Source organism: Lonchura striata, chromosome 23 (genome assembly GCF_050655825.1).
Source record: "Lonchura striata isolate lonStrDom1 chromosome 23, ASM5065582v1, whole genome shotgun sequence".
NCBI lineage: Eukaryota > Metazoa > Chordata > Aves > Passeriformes > Estrildidae > Lonchura > Lonchura striata.
The window spans coordinates 1,850,784-1,870,926 of record NC_140725.1 but is presented as its reverse complement, the minus strand read 5'-3'; the positions used below and the strand labels follow the sequence as shown (position 1 = coordinate 1,870,926).

The window sequence follows — 20,143 nt, the reverse complement described above, 5'->3', positions numbered from 1 at the left end:
TTATTGCAGAAGGCCATGGTTGCAGAAGGCTGATCAATTGCTTTATTATATCAGCTTATAGTATGTTATACTACTTAAGAAACTCCCTAAGCCTTCCAGCCAGTTCAATACAGCTTTGACCTAACTGGTCAACCCATCCAAACACCATCCAGCGCCCAACTAAGAAATCACAGAAATCACCCTCCGGTGATTTCTTACTGACACACCCCACACCTGCACGACAACAAGTGGAGATAAGAATTGTTTCTCATTCTTCCCTCTGACCATCCCCCAGCAAAACACCCGGCAGGGTCTGTGCTGGCTCTCCGAGCTGCTGCCGCAGCTCCGAGCGTGGCTTTGTCCCTTGCAGGCGCAGCACCAGGAGCTGCTGTCGCAGCAGCAGGACGTGATCCTGGCCTGGCAGGCAGCACAGGCTTTCCTGGACAGGCAGGGCCCCGGCGAGGAGCGGGAGCGGCTGCGGGCGCGGCTGGCGGAGCTCCGGGAGCGCTACCCGGCCTCGCTGGCGCGCGCCGAGGCGCGGCTGAAGCGGGCGCAGCTCCTGCGGGAGGAGCTGCAGAAGTTCCTGCGGGACCACGGCGAGTTCGAGGCCTGGCTGGAGCAGGCGGAGCGGGATTTGCAAGGGATGTGCCAAGGGGGCGGCGAGCCTGCCTCCCTCAGGCAGCTGCTGCGGCGCCAGGGCAGCTTCTCGGAGGATGTCATCTCCCACAAGGGTGACCTGCGCTTCGTCACCATGTCGGGGGAGAAGTTTCTCGATGGGGATGCTGGGGATGATGAATCCCAGCTGGAGAGCTCCAGGAGGGTGGTCAAGAGCAAGCTGGAGGATGCCACGCAGAGATACACCACGCTGCACTCCAAGGTATGGGCTGGGCTGTGAGCTGCGTCCTCTTTTCCTGCTGTGCAGAGGATATTTGGGGAGGGATATTTGTCCCAGCTGTGAGGACATTTATAGCTTGTAGGACAAGGATTGTCTTCTTCAGGGCATGGGCAACACCCTTGTCTTGCTGTTGGTCTGCATGTTCCCCCTGGTAATTCATTTAGCCTGTGTGGCAAGATTGATTTTTTTTTAATTGCTTTTTCTTTCTTGCTGTTTGTGCATTTCCCCACGGGTTGCTCGGTGCTCGTGTGCATCCCCGTCACCTCTCGTTGCTCCCTCGCAGTGCTCCAAGCTGGGCTCCCACCTGAACACCTTGCTGGATCACTACCAGCAGTTCCAGGAGGTGGCAGAGTCTCTCAGGACGTGGCTGCAGCAGAGTGAAGCTGCCCTCGGGAAGCTGCTCTCTGAGACGGTTTCCTCAGACCTGGCCGTGCTGCAGCAGCAGCTGGCCAGCACCAAGGTACACCTGAGGGATTTCCTGGGAAATACAAGAATTTGGCTGCTCTGAGCTGTCAGCAGCAGGGAGGAGACTTGACCTGTTGGTGGTGTTTTTTTTTTTTTGCTGGTTGAGGGCAAAGATGCAGCTGCAGATGTTGCAGGTTCTGGTGCTGCAGGTCAGGTGGGGTCAAACATCTGGGAGAGGTGCTCAGGGTAAGGAGCAGGGGCTGCAGGCACAGACACCCCAGAGGGACACAGAGAGGGACACTGCTCCCTCGTGAGGGTGCCAGAGCACTGGCACAACCCAAACCCTCTGATCCAGCTCTGCCTGCAGTGTGGGGGTAGATTTTTCCATAATTTCTTAATGATTTAGTGATGAAGTGCAGAGGAAACCTCCGAGGGTGTAAAAGGAGCTGTGAGCTCCATGAGTGTGGCAATCCTGCCTGGGATTCATCTCTGATTTTGGCTGGTCTTGTGTGCAAACAGCAACTGCAGGGAGACCTGGCTGAGCACCAGGTGCCAGTGGAGAAGCTCCAGAAAGCAGCTCGGACCCTGCTGGACATCCAAGGGGAGCCAGCCCCAGACCACGGCCACATTCAGGAAACAACAGGTACAGAGCAAAGCAGCTGCCAGCGTTGGCAGGGAGGGTTGGGCAGAGTGGGAACAAGCCAGAGGGGACAGAGATAAATCACTTTTTTGGGGAATTTGGGGGTAACCGCATGGCAGTGCATCCTCAGGGTTTGTGTTTGCGTGTGGGGGGAGGGATGCGGCCGCTTGTGTTGCGTCCCCGGTCTCGCTGCCGAGTTTGGGGACGGGGGTTTGCCATCACTGAGAGTTTTGGGGGAGCCAGAGGTGCTCTCTGAGCACTTGGAGCTCTGTGCCACTGAGCGTGCTCTGCGCTGAACCCTGCAGATGCCATCGTGAGCCGCTTCCAGAGGCTCTCCCAGCAGATGTCCGAGCGCTCGGACCTGCTGCAGAAATCCATCGCCCAGTCCCAGAGCGTCCAGGAGAGCCTGGAGAGCCTCCTGCAGTCGGTGGCTGAGGTTGAGAAGAGCCTGGAGAAGGACCAGCCAGCTGTGCTCTCCTCTGCCTCCATCCAGGACTCGCTTGCCACCAGTGTGGTAAGGCTGGGCCCAGCTCCCTCACCCCAAACACCCCAGAGCAGCACCTGCACCGTGCAGGGGTAACTACTGCGTGCTGAAAGCACCAAAAAAAACCCTAAAAAGGAATAGGAGCAGAATGTTCTTATTTTCATAGAATCACTGAATGGTTTGGGTGGGAGGGAACCTTAAGGACCATCTAATTCTAACACCCTGCCATGGGCAGGGACACCTTCCACTAGACCAGGTTGCTCAGGGCCCTGTACAATCTGGCCTCGGACATTTCCAAGGATGGGGCAGCTCCAGCATCTCTGGGCAAACTGTGCAAGGTTGCAGACTCGTTGAAAATCTCCTTTTTTTTTCTTTCCTAACAAGATTTCAGACACAGGGAAAAGCGGAGCATGTTGGGCAGGTCAGAAAAGACAGGAAAAACGGGATATAAAACTATTTTTTTTTCCCAACTCTGGTTATGTCAGAGCTCCCAGTTAATTCTGCTTGAGAAACTTCCTTTAAAAACCCTCCCTTCTCCTCCCGTGCTCCCCACAGAAGCTGAAGCAGGACATTGCCAGGCAGAGGAGCTGCCTGGAAGCCACCCGGGAGATGGTGACACGGTTCACAGAGGCGGCCGACAGCCCCGCGGCCTCTGCCCTGCAGGACAAGCTGGCCCGGGTGACAGAGCGCTTCGGGAGGCTGTGCCAGCAGCAGCAGGAGAGGGAGGATGCCCTCAAGGGCCTCCTCCCCACCGTGGAGCAGTACGAGCAGCTGTGGGAGAGGCTGCAGCAGTTCACCGAGAGCAGGACGCGGATGTTGGCGGCCGGGAATCAGCCGGACCACGACATTGCCCACTTCTCCCAGCACATCCAGGTGAGGCCCTGGGGGACGACTTCTGCCTGCACCAGGTGGCTGAGGAAGGTCCAGGTTGGCTTTCCGAAGAGCCAGGCTGCTTTTCAGATGGGATTTTATAGGATCCACTGCAAACGTAGCAGGATTTTATCACTTAGAGACTCCGTGGGGTTCATACAGCAAAATAGCCCTGTGCTGGCAGGATGTGACAGAGACCTTGGAGGGCTTAGAGCCAGAGAATCCTGGAATGGTTTGGGTTGGAAGGGACCTTAAAGATAATCTCATTCCAAGCCCCCTCTCAGGGACAGGGATGCTTTCCACTAGACCAGCTTGTTTCGGGTTGTCTTGGACATTTTCAGGAGTGCTGTGGGCCACGGTGGCTGTGCAGGGTTTCTCCCTCTGGCTTCCCACGGGGGGTGGTTCATCCACAGCCTCAGAAATGCTGGAAGATGACATGAAACCAGACACCTGTGCTGTGGCAGGGGTTGATTTAGCTTGATCTAGGGCTCCCCATCCCAGTCACCAGCAGTGGGGAAAGTGGGATTTGCCCCTGCAGCTGCTCAAAGTATTTGCTGAGCTGGAGGAGCAGGTGGCAGTGAGCTGTGCCCAACATTTGGCAGTGGTGCCACGCTGCCCACAGGGGTTCTGTCCATCTCAGCGGGGTGTGGAGCTGCCCAGTTCATCCCCTCTGCTGCTGGGGGACACGGTCAGCATCACCCTTTGCTCTCGGCAGGAGCTGAATTCAGAGATGAGGCAGCACCAGGAGGACCTGGTCACCCTGGAGCATCTGGCCGAGGAGCTGAGCTCCTGTGGCTTCGCCCCCAGCACCTTCCAGCAGCAGGAGAAGCTGCAGAGCCTGAAGAAAGATTTCCTGCAGCTACAAAAGGTGGCAAAAGACAGGTGAGTCCCACAGAGGGGAGCTTGGGGGTGGCCTCATGGTCCGAGCAAGGCCCTGTGGAGATCTCCTTTCCAAGGATGGGGGGGCATGAGCCAGCTCTTCCTGCCACCCTCCTCCCACGCCAGGATCCTGAGGCAGCTCTGCTCCAGCTGACGCTTTAAAAAAAGCCTTGGCTGGGGGCGTTGTGAAAAATTCCTGGTGCTGCAGCAGGAGCAGGAGCTCTGCGTTTCACAGCTCCATCCCAGAGCAGCCTGCTGGCTGCTGGGAGGATGGGGAAGCGAGGTGACAGCAGAGCAGCCTGAAATGGGGATAAAAGGGAACTTGAGCAGGGTCAGAGCAGCAGCATCCCTGGGAGCCACCCCTCTCTGGCTGCATCTCCAAAATCCCTGCGGAATGCAGGGAAGGTGGTGGGGAAAAGCAGATGAAACTCCCTGTGGGAATCCAGGGCTTCCCTCTGGCTGCCCTGGAAGGTCTGGGACCCTGGCAGGGGTCAGGAACCCCCCTGGACAGAGCCCCCAGAGACACTGGCTGTGATCTCTGTCCATGGAAAAGAGTTTTCAATCTTACAGGATCAATTACCAGCTCTGAGTGTTTGATATCAGTAATAATTTAAGTGTGGCACGAGTGCAAAAGTAAAACTTTAGGATTCTAGATTAGGGGTGCAAAGGGGACAAGATGGAGGAAATGGGGTGTGTCTTGTCCTTTTTCTCCTTCTTCATGCCCTCCATGTCTCACTGTGGTGTTGGCATTTTTCTGTTGGTTCAGGCTGGGGACACACTGTCCAACGTAGGTGACAGATATTGGCACGTTCTTGTAAATCCAGCCCAGGGAGTTTCTGGTATTTAATGTTTGTAGCATCCCACTGAGGGCAGAGCCCCACACGCTGCCCTGCAGGACAGAGCTGGGCAGGGCAGCAGAACATGTTAGAGATAAACAGAATAAACAACCTGGAAACCAGCACAGACCAATTATGGCTTCTTCTTTGGCTGTGGGGCTGACAGACAGAGAATTTTTGCAATTTCAGAATCATCAATACCACAATCCCAATAATCCCCAGTAATTCAGGGCTGGGCAGGCCACTCGAAGCTGCGGGCAGCACGGAGGAGCCAGAGGGGCCCGTGACTCCCACCCAGGGGCTGCCTTGTTCCCCAGGGTGGGCTGAATGGCCGGAGCTGTGGCCAGGGAGGAGGGGCAGCACAGCCTGGGCTCCCCGGGATGCAGGAGCCTGGGGGTCCAGGCATGAATGAGCCCTGTCTTCCCAAAAGCGTCGATTTTCCCAGGACAAAGAGCCTGGGCAGCTTGGCAGCGGTGGTCCCGTGGCTGTTGGCCACCACTGGAGTGCCCAAAAGTGCCACCAGCCAGGATTCGAGGGGGTCAGCAGCAGTGAGGGGCTGGCACTGCTTGCACCCCATTTTGTGCTGTTCCCAAGCAACATCTAATAATAATAATAATAATTATAAAATGGGCTCCTAGAGACACAACCCTGCTGCATTCAGGAGGGGGTAATTGCAAGGCAGAGCACGAGCTCTGACTCTCCAAAACCTTTTCACTGGCAGAGAAAAGGATGCATCATCCTGCCAGGAGCAACTGGATGAGTTTCGGGATCTGGTTGGCGCCATGAGGAAGTGGCTGAGGGAGAGTGAAGGCAAAATTCCACCTGCCGAGACCTCCCTGGGCACCCAGGAGCTGCAGCAGCACAGGCAGCAGGTCCAGGTGGGCCAAGGGAAGCTGGAATCAAGCTGGGAAAGCGTCGAAATGCTGGGATGTGAAACAAATCCCAGCAAGCAGAGGCCTGGGAGGTGGTTTGAGGTCTCAGCGTGCATCCAGTGGCTTGCAGAGCAGGGAGCAGTGTGAGAGCTTCCTTGGGCACTGCCTGGTTTCCTGCCACTCCCTGCGCCAACTCTGGTTGGGATTTGGGAGTGGGAGAGCTGAGCATGCTGGTTTTTTGGGAATGTTTCCCATGGTGGGTGTGGAAGGCGGCCTCGTTCACCCGAGCTCCCGCCGTGCTGCAGCAGAGGGATGTGATAAATCAGGATGTGCTGGGCTTTGACTCAGAGGCAGAGCAGCTCCACGGCACCCGGGATGCAGGGAGGGGGAGGAGGGATGTCCCCGGAATGGTGGGAGGGAGAAGGTTTCCTTCAGCAGACCCATTAGTTGGGAAGAGCTTTTTTTTTTGCTGTTTGATTCCCCCCTGGCAAAAATAGATGTGTCACACCCACTTCCCCCGGTGCAGCCATGAGCTGCTTCCCTGGGTGCTGTGTCCTTGGTGTCACCACAGAGGGGACAGTGGCCGGGCAAACGTGGCCTCCAGTGCCAAACTTTGCTTTTGAGCAGGATCTCCTGGAGGAATGGAAGGGGAAGGGGCCCCAGGTGGAGGAGATTGGCCGCAGAGGGACCCTCCTGGAGAACCTGATCGTGGAGATCACGGCCCCCAGCACCCCGCCCAAGGCAGGTGAGTTGTGGCCAGCGCTCCTGAGGACAACTCTGCTGTCACCACTGCACCTTCTCTGAGCCTGCCTTCAGCAAAAAAAAATTGGTTATTTCCCCCTTTTAACCAAATTCAGAGGGCCTGTGGTGATCTGAGTATCATGGGGCTCAGCCCAGTGGTTGAGTCACTGGCACTCATTGCTTTAATGCATCATCCTGACTTGGCTTAATTAACTGTAGCCTAACGAACCCTGTGTTTGCTGTGGGGACACATATCACTCTCTGGTAGAGCTTGGGAGCTCATGGAAGTGGCTCGTGCTCTCTCCTGGTGATGTTCTTCAGCCTCCTGAGGGCTGCAGTGTTTTAATCAACCTCCAGCATTTGGGTTTCATATCTGGATGACATTTGGGGCTGCGATAGTCAGATGAGATTTCCTGGTCTCTCTTTTGGCTTCAAGTCTGTGAAGCAATGAGATTATGTCTGGTTCGTTTGGAAAGCAGCTCAAAGATGTCTTCCAGCTTGTGAGAACAAGTCCCTGGACTCTCATCACTGATGGGAATTTATGGTTTGGATTTGTTTGTTAGGATTAAGTTCATGAGCAGTTCTTTGGGAAATCATCAGGAGAAGTGAGGAGAGGCTTGTGGGTGACCAAAGGTGCAGCCCCTCATGTCCAGGAAAGCTTTAAAATACGTGGTTAGAAAAGAGAGACTTGCCTGAAAATGTGCATCTCCCTTTGGATGTGACATCTGGTGTCCAGAGAAGGGACACTGGTGCATCCTGCATCTCTGGGCAAAGACAGCATGAGCACAGGGCTGGTTTGAATAGTCTCATCCCATCAAAAAAGGAGGATGTGGGGGAATGAATCCCTTCAGGGAAGGCATTCAGCAGTTTTATTTGGTATAAATCACAAAATCATGCTCAGGGTAGCAGCTTCCCAGGCCTGTGGTCCCCAGCACTGCAGCCCATGCAGCAGGCACATTATCCCTGCTCTCTGGGTGATGTTGGGATGCTGGGAGAGCTGCTCCAGAACCTTCAGAAGCTCCACAAAGGTAGGAACAGCTCCAGGAAAGTGAGGGGAGCAGGAGGAGGAGAAATGAAGGGGCTCCAAACCAAATTAATGCCCAGTGCTGGGCAGGTGGGCGGTGGAGATGCCGTGTCAGTGCTTGGTGGTCCCTGTCATGCAGCAGCCATCCATCACTTGCTGTCTGCATCCCTAACACTTCTGTCTTGTCCCTCTTGTCCCTGTCCCCTTTGCCCAGGTGCCACTCTGCCCACTCCAGGAGGCTCAGGAGGCAGCGTGAATGGATACCACACGTGCAAAGGTGAGTTCTGTCAACACCACTGAGCCATGCCCCTGTCCCTTTTTTCTCTATGCATTTCCATTCCCTGGGAATACAAACCTCAGCGTGACACCATCAGCACCCCAGCAGAAGGGAAACGAGCTTGGCAATGGGTTGGGAATTCTCAGCTGCTGTGATGGAGGGTGGAGATCAGGCTGAAGGACGGAGAGGGGCAGCCTTGGGGAGTGACAGCACCCCGACACCTCGTCAGGTGGTGTTAGGAGCTGATAAATGGGAGATCAAGGCCTGCAATTAAATTTATTGCTTCTGTGGGATTATAATGGTGTCCAACCCTCCAGTTTGAAGAGCAATTTTAATTATTGCCCGTTATCTGCTGTTAGTTCGCTGGTTCAACGAGATAATAGGTGCATAAAAACGGCTTCGTATCTCGGTGCCAAATTATTTAACCTTGTATTAGCAGTGGCTTTACAAAAAGGGAGCTCAGTTTGCATCAAGCTCACCAACAGAGAGCTTTGTTTGTAAACTGTCAAAGGGCACGGGGGGTGTGGGAACCCCAGCCTTGCTCTGGGGTCCCATGTGGTGGTGAAATTTCTCCTCCCACCCGAGCTTCCAAAGAAAAACTGCACAGGCTCTTGCTGTTTGGTCTCAAGGCAATTTATTGTGAGTTATCTAAAAGATTTTCTTCTGGGGCTGCTGTGGTTTGCTCACAGCTCAGGCAGAGGCACACACACACCCTGACATCCTCTCTGACTCCCGACTGCTTCTTCTCTCCCGCCCAGGGCTGCTGCTATCTTTTATATGATATATTATGTATTACATGTTTATAGTTTTCCCCCAATACCTACTACCTATATTACAAAGTGCTTTTCTACTCTAAACCAACCTGTGAGTGCCAACATCACCAAGAACATGGAGGCAAGGAAGAAGAAGGAGGAAGAACAGGATCAGCCCACTTTCCTCCATCTTAGAACTTCTGACCCCCATGTACAAAGTAAAACCCCCCCTGTACAGGTGCTAAAACCCCCCTGTACAATACCAAAAAAATTTCCCCTCTGTTTTGTAACTACTTTTACTATCCCATCTAACCCTTTGTGACTGCTTGTTCCACCTCCAAAGTTGGTAACTCATTCCATGGCTCAAACTCAAAATCACAGCTGTTTCCAGGTGTCTGCCAGGGTCTAAAATGCTTCTGACCAAGGCCTGGAACCTCCAAAAATGTCTGAGGGACATTCTGAGTTCCAACAGGGGGGGACAAGAGGAAAATCGCGCGTGGCAGGAGAGGCGAGGATGATGCAGGCGGGCAGAGCGTGGCCCTTGCTCCTCATCTCAGCTCAGCTCAGCTCTCTGGGGCTGGCTGAGGAGCTGATGGTGTGAGCTGGGGAGCGGGGGCAGCGCTGCTGACCCCGGGCTGGTTTTTTGGGGGCAGATCTGACGGAGATCCAGCGCGACGTGTCGGAGGCGAGGCGGCGGTACCAGGCGCTGGGCGCGGCGCTGCGGGAGCGCCAGCAGCAGCTCTCGGCCATGCTGGACAGGATGCAGGAGGTGCAGGAGGAGGCCAGCTCCATGCTCAAGTGGCTGGAGTCCAAGGAAAAGATGCTGTCTGAGCTGGAGGCCTCCTCCTCGCCCACCAAGACGGAGACGATGAGAGCCCAGGCTGAGCACAACAAGGTGATTGCTCCTTCCCGGCTTTCCGGGATCACAGGGTCACAAAACATCCCTTAAATGTCATCCAGTTCCACCCCTCTGCCGTGCAGCTCCCAAAGGATCCCAGAGATGGGCTTTATTGCACCAAATTAGCCACAAGGGTTTGCCCTGAGTTAAAGGAGGGCATTCCCAGGCACAGCCTTGGGCTACGCCAAGGGAAATACGGGTTGGATATTAGGAAAAAGTTTTTAATGGAAAGAATAATAAAGTTCTGGAATGGCCTGCCCAGGGAGGTGAGGGAGTCATCATCCCTGGATGTGTTTTAAAAAAGACTGGATGTGGCACTGGGTGTTAGTTGAGGTGTTAGGGCTGGGTTGGACTCGATGATCTGGAAGGTCTTTTCCAACCTGGTCATTCTGTGAATTCTGTGAATTCCTGGCAGATTCGTGGAGCAGCAGCCCAAAGTTCCCCTTTGCTTTTAGACCTGTTGATGGCAGGCTGAGGGAAACAGATTATTTGGAGCCCTTGCTGCTGGGTCACTCCAGCTTCTCCTGGAAAGCAATTCACAGCATTTCCCTGCCCTTGTGGCCAAGTTAGCTCACAACAGTGCTAAAAAAATTGATTTAACTACAGAGCAAAGAACAGAAATTAGAAATCATCCAGCTCCAGCTTGTAGGTGCTGCTTCATTCCTACTCAGTAATTCTTCTGCCCTATATCTGAGGAAGACAAAATCATTCTTTTCCAGGCATTTCTGGCTGAATTGGAACAGAATTCTGGGAAGATCCAGAAGGTAAAGGAAGCACTTTCTGGCTTGCTGGAGAAATATCCAGATTCCCCAGAAGCAGCGAACTGGAAGAAGATGCAGGAAGACCTGAGTAAGTGCCTGAAGCATTAATGAGGCTTCTGTCTCCAAACATCACGTTAGACGTGGTTCAGGAGTGTGGGGCGATCCCAAAGTCACGCTAGAGCAGAGTCACTTCTAATTAAAATTCAGTAAATAGCAAACCTATCTCTGAGCTGTCTGGTGTGGAAGATGTTCCTGAGATGAGCGCTGTCGTGATTAGTGAAATCTCTGTGATGGATGTGGATTTTAAAGGATTGCCTCCTTAAATTGCTTCTTAAAGGAAAAAAAAAAAAAAAGGGGTGGGGAGGGAAATGTGTTAGTGGCACAGGTTGATTGTTTTGATTAAAAGCTTCACTGCTTGATATAAAATTCTAGTCATTAGTGAGGCTACCCTAGGTAATTAGGTGTTGACTAAACAAGGCTGTGTGTTCAAAAAGAAGCCCAGAGATTCCCTCCTTTGAAGTGGCAGGAACGTGTTGACTCCATCCCAGGAGATCCAAGTGTGCTGTGTGAGGTACTCTCATGAGTACCCTCATTTATGGGGCCAGGAATGTGAGGTGGCTCACCCAAGGTGATGGCAGCATTGACTAGAGCACAGAAATCCTGCTTGCAAGGTCTTCTCCTAGGAGCTTCCAGACTGTGTAGCTGCTAAATTTGGGTAATGGCTTCTTAGATGGGGGAAGTGGACAGAGCCACGCTAAGTTCTATTGAAAAACAGAGATTTCCCATTGGGAAAACCACGAGGAGGGGAAAACAACCTTGCTGATGGAGAGGTGGGCTGGCCAGGGGCTTGATCACGGCTGACAAGAGGTTGTGCTCCAGATTGCAGGTGGGAGAGGGCCAGCCAGGCCACGGCCGCGCGGCAGCAGAAGCTGGAGGAGTCGGCCAGCCAGCTGGCCACCTTCCAGGCCACCGAGGCCCAGCTGCGGCCCTGGCTGATGGAGAAGGAGCTGATGATGAGTGTGCTGGGCCCCCTCTCCATCGACCCCAACATGCTGAACGCTCAGAAGCAGCAGGTGCAGGTGAGAGGAGTTTGTGCCCCCGTGGTGGGCGTGGGATGGGGGAGGTTGTGTGTGTCCTGTGAACGTTCTGACGTGCAGTGAGTGTTCAGAGACCTCATGGCTCCTCTTCCAAGTATTCCAAACCCTGCTGAGCCCAAACCGCTGTGAGTAACCTGGAAAGGGTGCAGTGCTGAGCTGCCTTCCTGCGCTGGGTTGACTCAGCCATGAATCACTTGGCCCCTCTTGGAGAGTGAAATTCATTTAAACAAGGCCTGTGCTGATGCTCTGCAGGATTGTTAATGCTGCCCCTCTGCCTGCCAGCCTGACCTTCCATTCCTCCTGCTTCCAAATCCTAACATGGCTGTAACCAGCCACATCATGGAGCAAAAAAGCCCCAGTGGAGATAATTGGATTTTCATCTCATCTCAGTGGTTTATGCTACATTACAAGACAAATAAGAGACAGCAAAGTCCTGGAGTCGCAGACCCCTCCCAGGTTTTTAACTCCCAAGGTCACAGTAGATCCTGAGCTACCCAGCCCAACTGCTGTCCCACCCCAGGGCCTATTCCTGCTGATTCCATGGGCTGGATAAAACCCCTGGAGGTCTGGTTTGTTTTGACTGTGTGTACTCGGAGCTGTCAGTTTTATGCAAACATTTTTACGTTATTTCTGTTCCAGTTTATGCTGAAGGAATTCGAAGCTCGCCGACAACAGCACGAGCAGCTCAACCAGGCAGCTCAGAGCATCCTGACTGGCCCGGGAGATGTTTCCCCATCCACCAGCCAGGTGCGGGATGAGCTCCAAGGGGTCAACCAGAAATGGTCCGAGCTCACCGAGCGCCTCAACTCCCGCTCCAGCCAGATCGACCAAGCCATAGTAAAGAGCACCCAGTACCAGGAGCTTCTCCAGGGCCTCTCAGAGAAGGTGAAGGCTGTGGGGCAGCGCCTGAGCAGCCAGTCTGCCATCAGCACCCAGCCTGATGCTGTCAAACAGCAGCTGGAGGAGACCAGTGAGATCCGCTCGGACCTGGAGCAGCTGGAAGAGGAGATCTCGGAGGCTCAGACCCTCTGTGATGACCTCTCCGTCCTGATTGGGGAGCAGTACCTCAAAGATGAGTTGAGGAAACGTCTGGAGACGGTGGCACTTCCCCTCAAAGGGTTGGAGGATCTGGCAGGTGAGATAGAGGGGTTGCTTAAGATGTTAGGATGTCAAGCTGCACCCCTGCTCTTTGCTAAAGGGCTCTCCCACCACTGGGTTTATGAAAATAAACGGGGAAGCACCATTTATCACTTTTTAGGGTTCTTCTTGCTTGTTTTATGTGGCACCAAGCATGGGAGAGTTCCCACTCCAGAAATACCTGAGCCTGGAGAGGGAGCAGAGGTGTTTAGCCCCACTGACGTGACTCTTCAAGCAGGGTGGCACATGCTTGGGAAACAAACCAGGTTCCTAAATTCAGTGGCCACCCTCTGACCTTGGGATGATCTTCTGGTCTGAGAGGTCACATTTAGAGACTGGTCAGAAGAGCTGAGACTTGTGCATTACCGCTGCCTCTTACTACTTAAAAAATTTATGAATCAATGAGCAAAAAGGGCTGGTGATGCAATGGAAAGCTCCTTCCTGTTAATCAAAACACAGTTGGTGCATCTGAGATGATTTTAAATAATTGCACTTCGCTTATTTGATTTGAGCTTAATTGTCGCCTTCTAATCTCATTGCCGTTCCAGCCGACCGGATGAACCGACTGCAGACTGCGCTCGCCAGCTCCCAGCAGTTCCAGCACATGTTTGATGAACTCAGGACCTGGCTGGATGACAAAAGGTGCCAGCAAGCCCAGAGCCAACCCATCTCTGCTAAACTGGAGAGGCTGCAGAGCCAAATCCAGGAGCAAGAAGAGTTCCAGAAGAGCCTCAACCAACACAGCGGCTCCTATGAGATGATCGTGGCCGAGGGAGAATCTTTGCTGCTCTCAGTCCAGCCTGGGGAGGAGAAGACCACTCTGCAGAACCAGCTGGTCAGCCTGAAAACACACTGGGAGGAGCTCAGCAAACAGGCTGCTGACAGGCACTCCAAGCTCAAGGACTGCTTGCAGAAAGCTCAGAAGTACCAGCGGCACGCGGACGATCTCCTGCCCTGGGTGGAGGACTGCAAGGCGAGGATGGCAGAGCTGGAGGTAACCCTGGATCCAGTGCAGCTGGAGGCCACTCTTCTGAGGTCCAAGGCCATGCTGAGTGACGTGGAGAAGCGTCGGTCCCTGCTGGAGATGCTCAACAGTGCTGCTGACATCCTGACTGACGCTTCCCAGACGGACGAGGATGACATCCGGGATGAGAAGGCCAGCATCAACCAGAAGATGGATGCCATCACGGAAGAGCTGCAAACCAAGACTGGCTCCATTGAAGAAATGTCCCAGAGGCTCAAGGAGTTCCAGGAGAGCTTCAAGAACATCGAGAAGAAGCTGGAAGGGGCCAAGCACCAGCTGGAGATCTACGATGCCCTGGGGCCACAAGCCTGCAGCAACAAGAATTTGGAGAAGCTCAGGGCACAGCAGGAGGTGCTGCAGACCCTGGAGCCACAAGTGGATTACCTGAAAAACCTCACTCAAGGTCTGGTAGAAGATGCTCCAGCTGGATCCAACTGCTCCCAGCTCTTAAGCCAAGCTGAGGTGGCTCAGCAGGACTTCAAGGCTGTGAAGCAGAAAGTCAACGACTGCTGTGCTCTCATGGAAAACAAGCTGGAAGGGATTGGCCAGTTCAACAGCAGGGTCAGGGAGATGTTCTCCCAGCTGGCGGATCTGGATGACGAGCTGGACAGCATGGGCCCCATCGGCAGAGACTCGGACAGCCTCCAGTCCCAGGCCGAGGACGTCCGCGCCTTCCTGGGCAAGCTCCAGCGGCTGAGAAGCGACATGGAATCCTCGGAGAGCGAGTGCAGGAAGATGCTGGAGGACGAGGGCAGCCCCGACCTGCTGGGGCTGAAGCGGGAGCTGGAGACGCTGAGCAAGCAGTGCAGCAAGCTGACGGAGAGGGGCAGGAGCCGGCAGGAGCAGGTGGAGACCACCCTGTCCCGCGTCGAGGACTTCTACAGCCGCCTGAAGGAGCTGAGCCGCATGACGGCGGCGGCCGAGGAGAGCGAGGCCTTGCAGGGGGTGGTGGGGACAGAGGTGGAAACCATCAACCAGCAGCTGGCCGACTTCAAGGTAAGTTTGATTCCGTGATGGTTTCTTTTTTTTGGGTTGTTTTGTTTTTGGTTTTGTTTTTTTTTTTTTTTTGAAGTGGTTTTTGGCGTTGTGGTTTTTGGTGGGCTTCGAGCCGCGGCGTCTCCGTTGTTTGTGTTGCTGCGACTGGGAGTGGGTCTGCACTGAAACGTCCTTGCTGTGGAGGATGTGAAATCCTGCTGGTGGACTTGATAGTCTGTGGTGAAAAGGTGTGGAAAGATGATGGGAGTGGCAGGAAAATCCCTGTTCTCCTGGTGATGTGTAATGTTGGCATGCCAGCACCTCGTGGGCTGGCTGAGGTGGGTGGCATTTAGATTTTGGGGGAGGAAGGGAGGGGTTTGAGTCCACTTGAGCTGTGAATTTGCACTGTTTGAGAGTCTAGTCCACATCAGATTATCCTGTAGGTCTGGCTCTGCCTGGCCCACTGTGCCTGTTTGCTGTTCACTCTGTCTGGGCCACACATTACACCCATTTTGGGATCCTTGGGTATAAAAAGAGCCACAGATAAACTGTGAGACAAGGAAATAAAACCGAGGTGAAATTTTATGTGGCTGTTCACATTTCAAGCAAGGAGCTGATGGAGACCATCGAGACTTGCATGAAGCACTGAGAGAGGGAAGAGTTGAAGTGTGTTTGATATTTTTCTGTACAGTATTATGCTGGTGGGTCATGCTGTTACACTACATTAATTACATTAACACGGCTTAGAAATTCTCTTGCTGTGAAACTTCTATTCCTGATGTGCTCAGGAGCTGATGATTGGGCTGATTTACATCTGGCTGCTTGTTTCCTGGTGTTGATGGGAGGGTGGGAGGGAGAGGCAGTTTTACAGCCATTTACTTTTCATCTCATGGCTAATTGATCCCATTCCACCATTTGAGCAGCTCTGTGAAACCTTCACCAGGACAAGGTGTTTCTGGTTTGGGGTTTGCCTATCCAAAACAAAAAGAGCTGAAGTGTATTTATGGGGCAAATTCAACCTCACCTGATGGTGTGGCTTGTGTTGGGCAGCTTGCTTTGAGCTGATGTCAATGGGAAGGATTTCAATTCATCATTAAACACCACCGAGTCACTTGCAACAAACATATCCAAAAAGGAGGTTTTAGTCCTTAAAATCAGCGAACCTTTCCTGCAGAGCACGGGGTTATTCCTGGCTGAGCAGCTTTCATTAGGAAAGATGACAAAACCCAGCTTGGGCAGGAGCAGCTTAACCCACCGTGGGGTTTGCACGTGGTCCAAAGCTCGGTGACCTTGAGGATGACCCTTTAAATCATGGGTGACCTGGGCCGAGGGGGTTTGGGGGCCTGAGGTGTCCTTACCAAGAGTCATTCTCTGCCCATCGTGGAGCAGTTGGGGCCTTTGTGGGTGTGGAGGTGAAAGCTGCAGCCGTGGTGGGAAGGTTTTGCTGTTTGTAATGGCTGGGAGTGAAACGGGGGAGAAGCACGAGTGGAGGATGGAGCAATGGTGGTTGCAGCAGCATTCCTTCATTCCTCCTTTCCTCCGCTCCTCCCGTGCACGGCTCATCCCCAGGGATTTTTACACAAACCCTAAAGGTTGCAGAGCTGATCTTGGCACAGCTTCACCTCCTGCTCCTACGTAAGGGGAACACAATCCCAGAGCCTGATCTGCACCTGGAAGGGCACCAGGAGGGAGGCTGTGGAAAAGCCTGGCTCGTGCTCTGTGGGCATCTCGGGGGGCTCCTCTTGCTTTGATTTCCCAACAAATCCTCTCTCTAACACAACATCACCACTCTTGCCCTCCTTGGATTGCAAACCAGGGGCGTGCCCGGCGTGTCCTGGTGGAGCAGAGGAGCTGCTGATGCTAGCAGTGCCCCGGGGTGAGGGATGGGGTGACGGGGCCTCTCCGGGAGCGCTCCGTCTCTCCAGAAGGATCAAATGCAGGCAGATATTATGTCTTAAGGCATTAATTTTAATGAACATCTGTGTAAATGAGATGCAAATTAGGCACGGCCCCGGGGGCTCCAGGCAAGTTGCCAATAGAGCCCTGACAAAGGTGGGCACTTCTGGACTCATTGTGTCCAGATTTTAATAAAGAAGACACACTGAAGGCTCTGGTGGAGGCTGGGAACAGATGACTTTGGGAGCAGCTCATGTCTGAAAGCTTCCCATGTATTTTTCTTTTCCCTTTTCTTTCCCCAAAAGGCCACAGCCTCCTTAACTTTTGGAAAGCTGCCATTTGTGCATTTCCTCTCTATCCCCCCAGCCCCTTTCCCAGGTCAGAGAGGGACTAATCCTGGCTTTGGGATGGATGAGCCCTCTCCTGCTGTAAGTTTTCCTCCTAGCCGGGTTCCTACGAGGCAGGAGGCTGGGAAGCAGCTGGCGGATCATGCTCAGGGGGAAGCTTTGTTTGCAGGAGGGGTTTTGCTTCAGTGAGTGGATGGGATTTTGGGGACCGGTCCTCACCAGCTCCCGTCAGGAGTCAGGAGCCAGGACAGCGATCCAGGGTGGAGCTGGAGTTGTGGGAGTGTGGGAAAACCAGGCAGGGACTGGTTGGTTGTGGCAGGATTGTAAGAAACCCCATCTGGAGGGAGACTTCAAGGGGTCATCGAATTCAGCCCTGAGTTTTCTGGTGAGAGCAAGTGCAGCTGAAAGGCATTTCTGTGGTTTGGGAGCCTGTGCTTATATGGACATCCCGATGGATCGCTTCGGATCCAGCTGTGCCACAGAAGAAAGAACATGGGTTTAGCTCATGTTAGGCTGTCAGAGCAAAGGAACCTCATCTTTAACTCCTGCTCTCCAGCAGTTGAACCCAAGTGGCTCACGTTCCTTTGCTGCTCCTCTGAGGAGCCTCTGTTTTGTGAAAAAAGGTGATAAAAGTCAGGAGAATCTTTGTGCCAGGCTTCACACAGCCGAGTTGGGCTCTTCAGCACGAGGGACAAGTGCCAGGCACCAGCAAGAGCTGCTCGTAGGAGTTTCCAGGCTGGGGCACTTCTTCCCCCTCCACTGTCTCTGCTGTCAGCTCAGGTTTCTCAAAGCTTACGCTAATATTAAATTTTAATGACGGAATCAAATGAGCTACAGTTGAGATGTTTCTAAACATAACAGCTCTGTGGATTCAGTTTGACAAACAGCAGAATTCCCCAGGGAAATGATTCCCCAGGTACAGATGAGATGGGGGGGGGGTCACTCGCATGGAGGCATAGGGGATTTTTGCATTGCTTTGTCTCCATCATCAGCAACCCCTGATCAGCTGGAAGACCCTGAGTGAGAACTTTTCACCCCAAAAATGGTGAAACTAATGGGGTGAGGCTTGTGCTGCTCAGTGCAAGTGGCTCATCCACCTCTGAAGAAGCAGAGGAGAGGTTTGCTGGGTGGGAGCAGAGGTGCCAGAAAGCCCCAGGCTCGTCCTGTCTGGCCAAAGAGCAGCCACCAAATTCTTGGGTGTTTTGGGGAGACATCTGTGCTGGGGTAGCTCAGCCTCCTGGCTAAGCAAGCTTAAGCTTGGCTTTTGTTTATCTTTTACGCAGTGGATTTTGAACTTGGGTTTCAAAGCGTGGCTTGTGCTTGGCGTTGGCAGTTCTGAGCTGGGACCCTCTTTGATTCACGGGGTTGATTTTGGAGAAACTCCTAACGTCACATCTCACTTAGGAAATTCACAGCTTTGAGGCTCAGCCCTGGGTCAGCTGGCAGGGATTTTTGGGCTCTCTGCCTTGCAGTGGTCAGGAGTGATGGATCCTGGTGCCTCCCCAGTCGTGGAATCATGGAATGGTTTGGGTGAGGAGAGGCAGGGACACCTTCCACTCTCCCAGCCTGCTCCAAGCTCTGTCCAGCTTGTCCTTGATCTCTTCCAGGGATGGAGGCAGCCACAGCTTCTGTGGGCATTTCCTCCAGGAAGAATCTCAGCTGTATCATGTCAGGATGTTCTGCTTTGCTGGGGGACACTTTGTCCCCGTGAGGAAGACGAGAGCAGGATCAACCCTGCGTTCCTTCCGAGCTCAACAACCAGGAGGGATCCCTGCAAGAATCCGGGGAGCTTCCCCCAAAACAAAACCCAAGGGGGAGAAAAAGCATCAAACTCGACACAACCAAGGGTGGCCATCACTTTGGGGTGGGTGCAGGTGCAGTTGGCCGAGGGGGGGACGCCTGGTGAGGTGGCTGGTGGCTCCTGTTGTCACCACAGCTGAGCTCGGTGGCGCTGGGGCACGGCGCAGGAATGTGGCGAGCCAGGACCTGCCCAGCTGGCACTGCCCGGGCTGTTTATCCCAGAGTTAATTAATTAATTAAACCCCACCCTGGAGAGGAGCAGGAGGAGCAGGAGAGGGTCTCCCGCATCCAGCTTCTTGGGGTGGGTGATGGCTTTGCCAAGGCGGCGGAGGGAAGAGGTGGGATTTTGGGATCCTGCCTCTCCTCCTGGTGTTTTTGGGGAAGTTTTTGGAAACTGGAGTTGCTCAGTGCGGTGAACCGATAAAGGTTTAATGGTGGATGATGAAGAGGGGGAGGGAGAATCCCTAGACAGCAATAACTGAAGGCTCACTGCTTTATTTTAGAGTAGGTCAGGTCAGCCAGGGCCTGCACAGCCGTTGTGCCTCCAGCACCCTCTTTGTCTGCTTCAATTAAAAAAACAAAAATCAGGAAAGAAATCCTGGGAATGGTGATGCATTCAGTGAGGCCCAAACCAGAATTACTCATCTGGCCATTCCAGTGCTGCTGCCTGACCCTGCCCCTGGGAGAAGGCAGCACTTGGGAGCCCACAGTGGCTCCCGTGCCCTCCTCTGTCCCCCCTTCCTGCCTGGGGGATGCCAGCTTCTCTCAGCACTTCCTTTATGACTCCTAATTCCCCCAACCTTTCTACCACTGGTGCCTGGATCCAGTGCCTGTGTCCCTGGGTTTCTCCCAGGTGTCACTGCCTGAGGGTGATGGTTTTGGAGAGGGGATTGCCACTGCTGTGACCTCCTAAGCCATTGATGTCAGAGGCAGGGAGGGGTGGGATGGGGACTGCCCAGCGTCCTGAAGTGTTTTTCATTGAGGATATTTTGCAGGAGGATCAGAGTTTGGGGTTCTCCCCAGAAGTTTTAGCTCATTTAGGTTTGATGCTTGTGGTGCCTGGGTGCACAAGGGGCATTTTGTGACCTTCCTTTGTAGGGTGATCTTGAGTGGTTTTGTGGTTCTCCCTGGGACTGTTAGCTCTGCTCCTGCCACTGCAGAGCTTCTCTTGAAGATCACAGAATGGTTTGGGTTGGAAGAGACCTTAAAGATCACCTCATTCCAACCCTCCTAAGGAGGATGGGCAGAGAGGAAAAGCAGCATCCCATTTTGGGATTGAGGGGCTGGACTGGAGGGCAGGAGTTGACTCCATGTGCTGATGTCACCAGGTATTGACAATCAAAGCCTTAATTTCTGGAGGCAGCAGGACAAGAGTGATCCTTAGCCAGGACAAGTGATCACACAGGCAGCCAGCCCACGCCTCGGGGGTGGCTTTTTTTGGGCACTCCACACCCCATCAAACAGCCAAAACCCCGGCAGGTGGGCGAGGGGAGGTGGGTTTCTGAGAATGGGATGTGGCAGGGAAGGGACACTCTGCCACTTGCTGTGCCCCAG

The 20,143-nt window shown here is 53.7% G+C and overlaps 1 protein-coding gene across 37 annotated transcripts in view; it reads left to right on the top strand.

Moving 5' to 3' along the window:
• MACF1 (microtubule actin crosslinking factor 1) overlaps nucleotides 1-20,143 on the top strand; it is a 142,378-nt gene that overhangs the window by 75,120 nt on the left and 47,115 nt on the right. For all 37 annotated transcript variants that reach the window (XM_085559688.1, XM_085559687.1, XM_085559700.1 and 34 more), the window contains 14 exons: nucleotides 350-856; nucleotides 1,158-1,334; nucleotides 1,799-1,922; nucleotides 2,225-2,433; nucleotides 2,959-3,276; nucleotides 3,989-4,155; nucleotides 5,710-5,866; nucleotides 6,488-6,605; nucleotides 7,840-7,902; nucleotides 9,308-9,549; nucleotides 10,272-10,401; nucleotides 11,193-11,392; nucleotides 12,050-12,545; nucleotides 13,096-14,567. In XM_085559688.1, coding sequence (XP_085415814.1) covers nucleotides 350-856; nucleotides 1,158-1,334; nucleotides 1,799-1,922; nucleotides 2,225-2,433; nucleotides 2,959-3,276; nucleotides 3,989-4,155; nucleotides 5,710-5,866; nucleotides 6,488-6,605; nucleotides 7,840-7,902; nucleotides 9,308-9,549; nucleotides 10,272-10,401; nucleotides 11,193-11,392; nucleotides 12,050-12,545; nucleotides 13,096-14,567 — 4,380 coding nt within the window. The remainder of the gene's footprint in view (nucleotides 1-349; nucleotides 857-1,157; nucleotides 1,335-1,798; nucleotides 1,923-2,224; nucleotides 2,434-2,958; nucleotides 3,277-3,988; nucleotides 4,156-5,709; nucleotides 5,867-6,487; nucleotides 6,606-7,839; nucleotides 7,903-9,307; nucleotides 9,550-10,271; nucleotides 10,402-11,192; nucleotides 11,393-12,049; nucleotides 12,546-13,095; nucleotides 14,568-20,143) is intronic.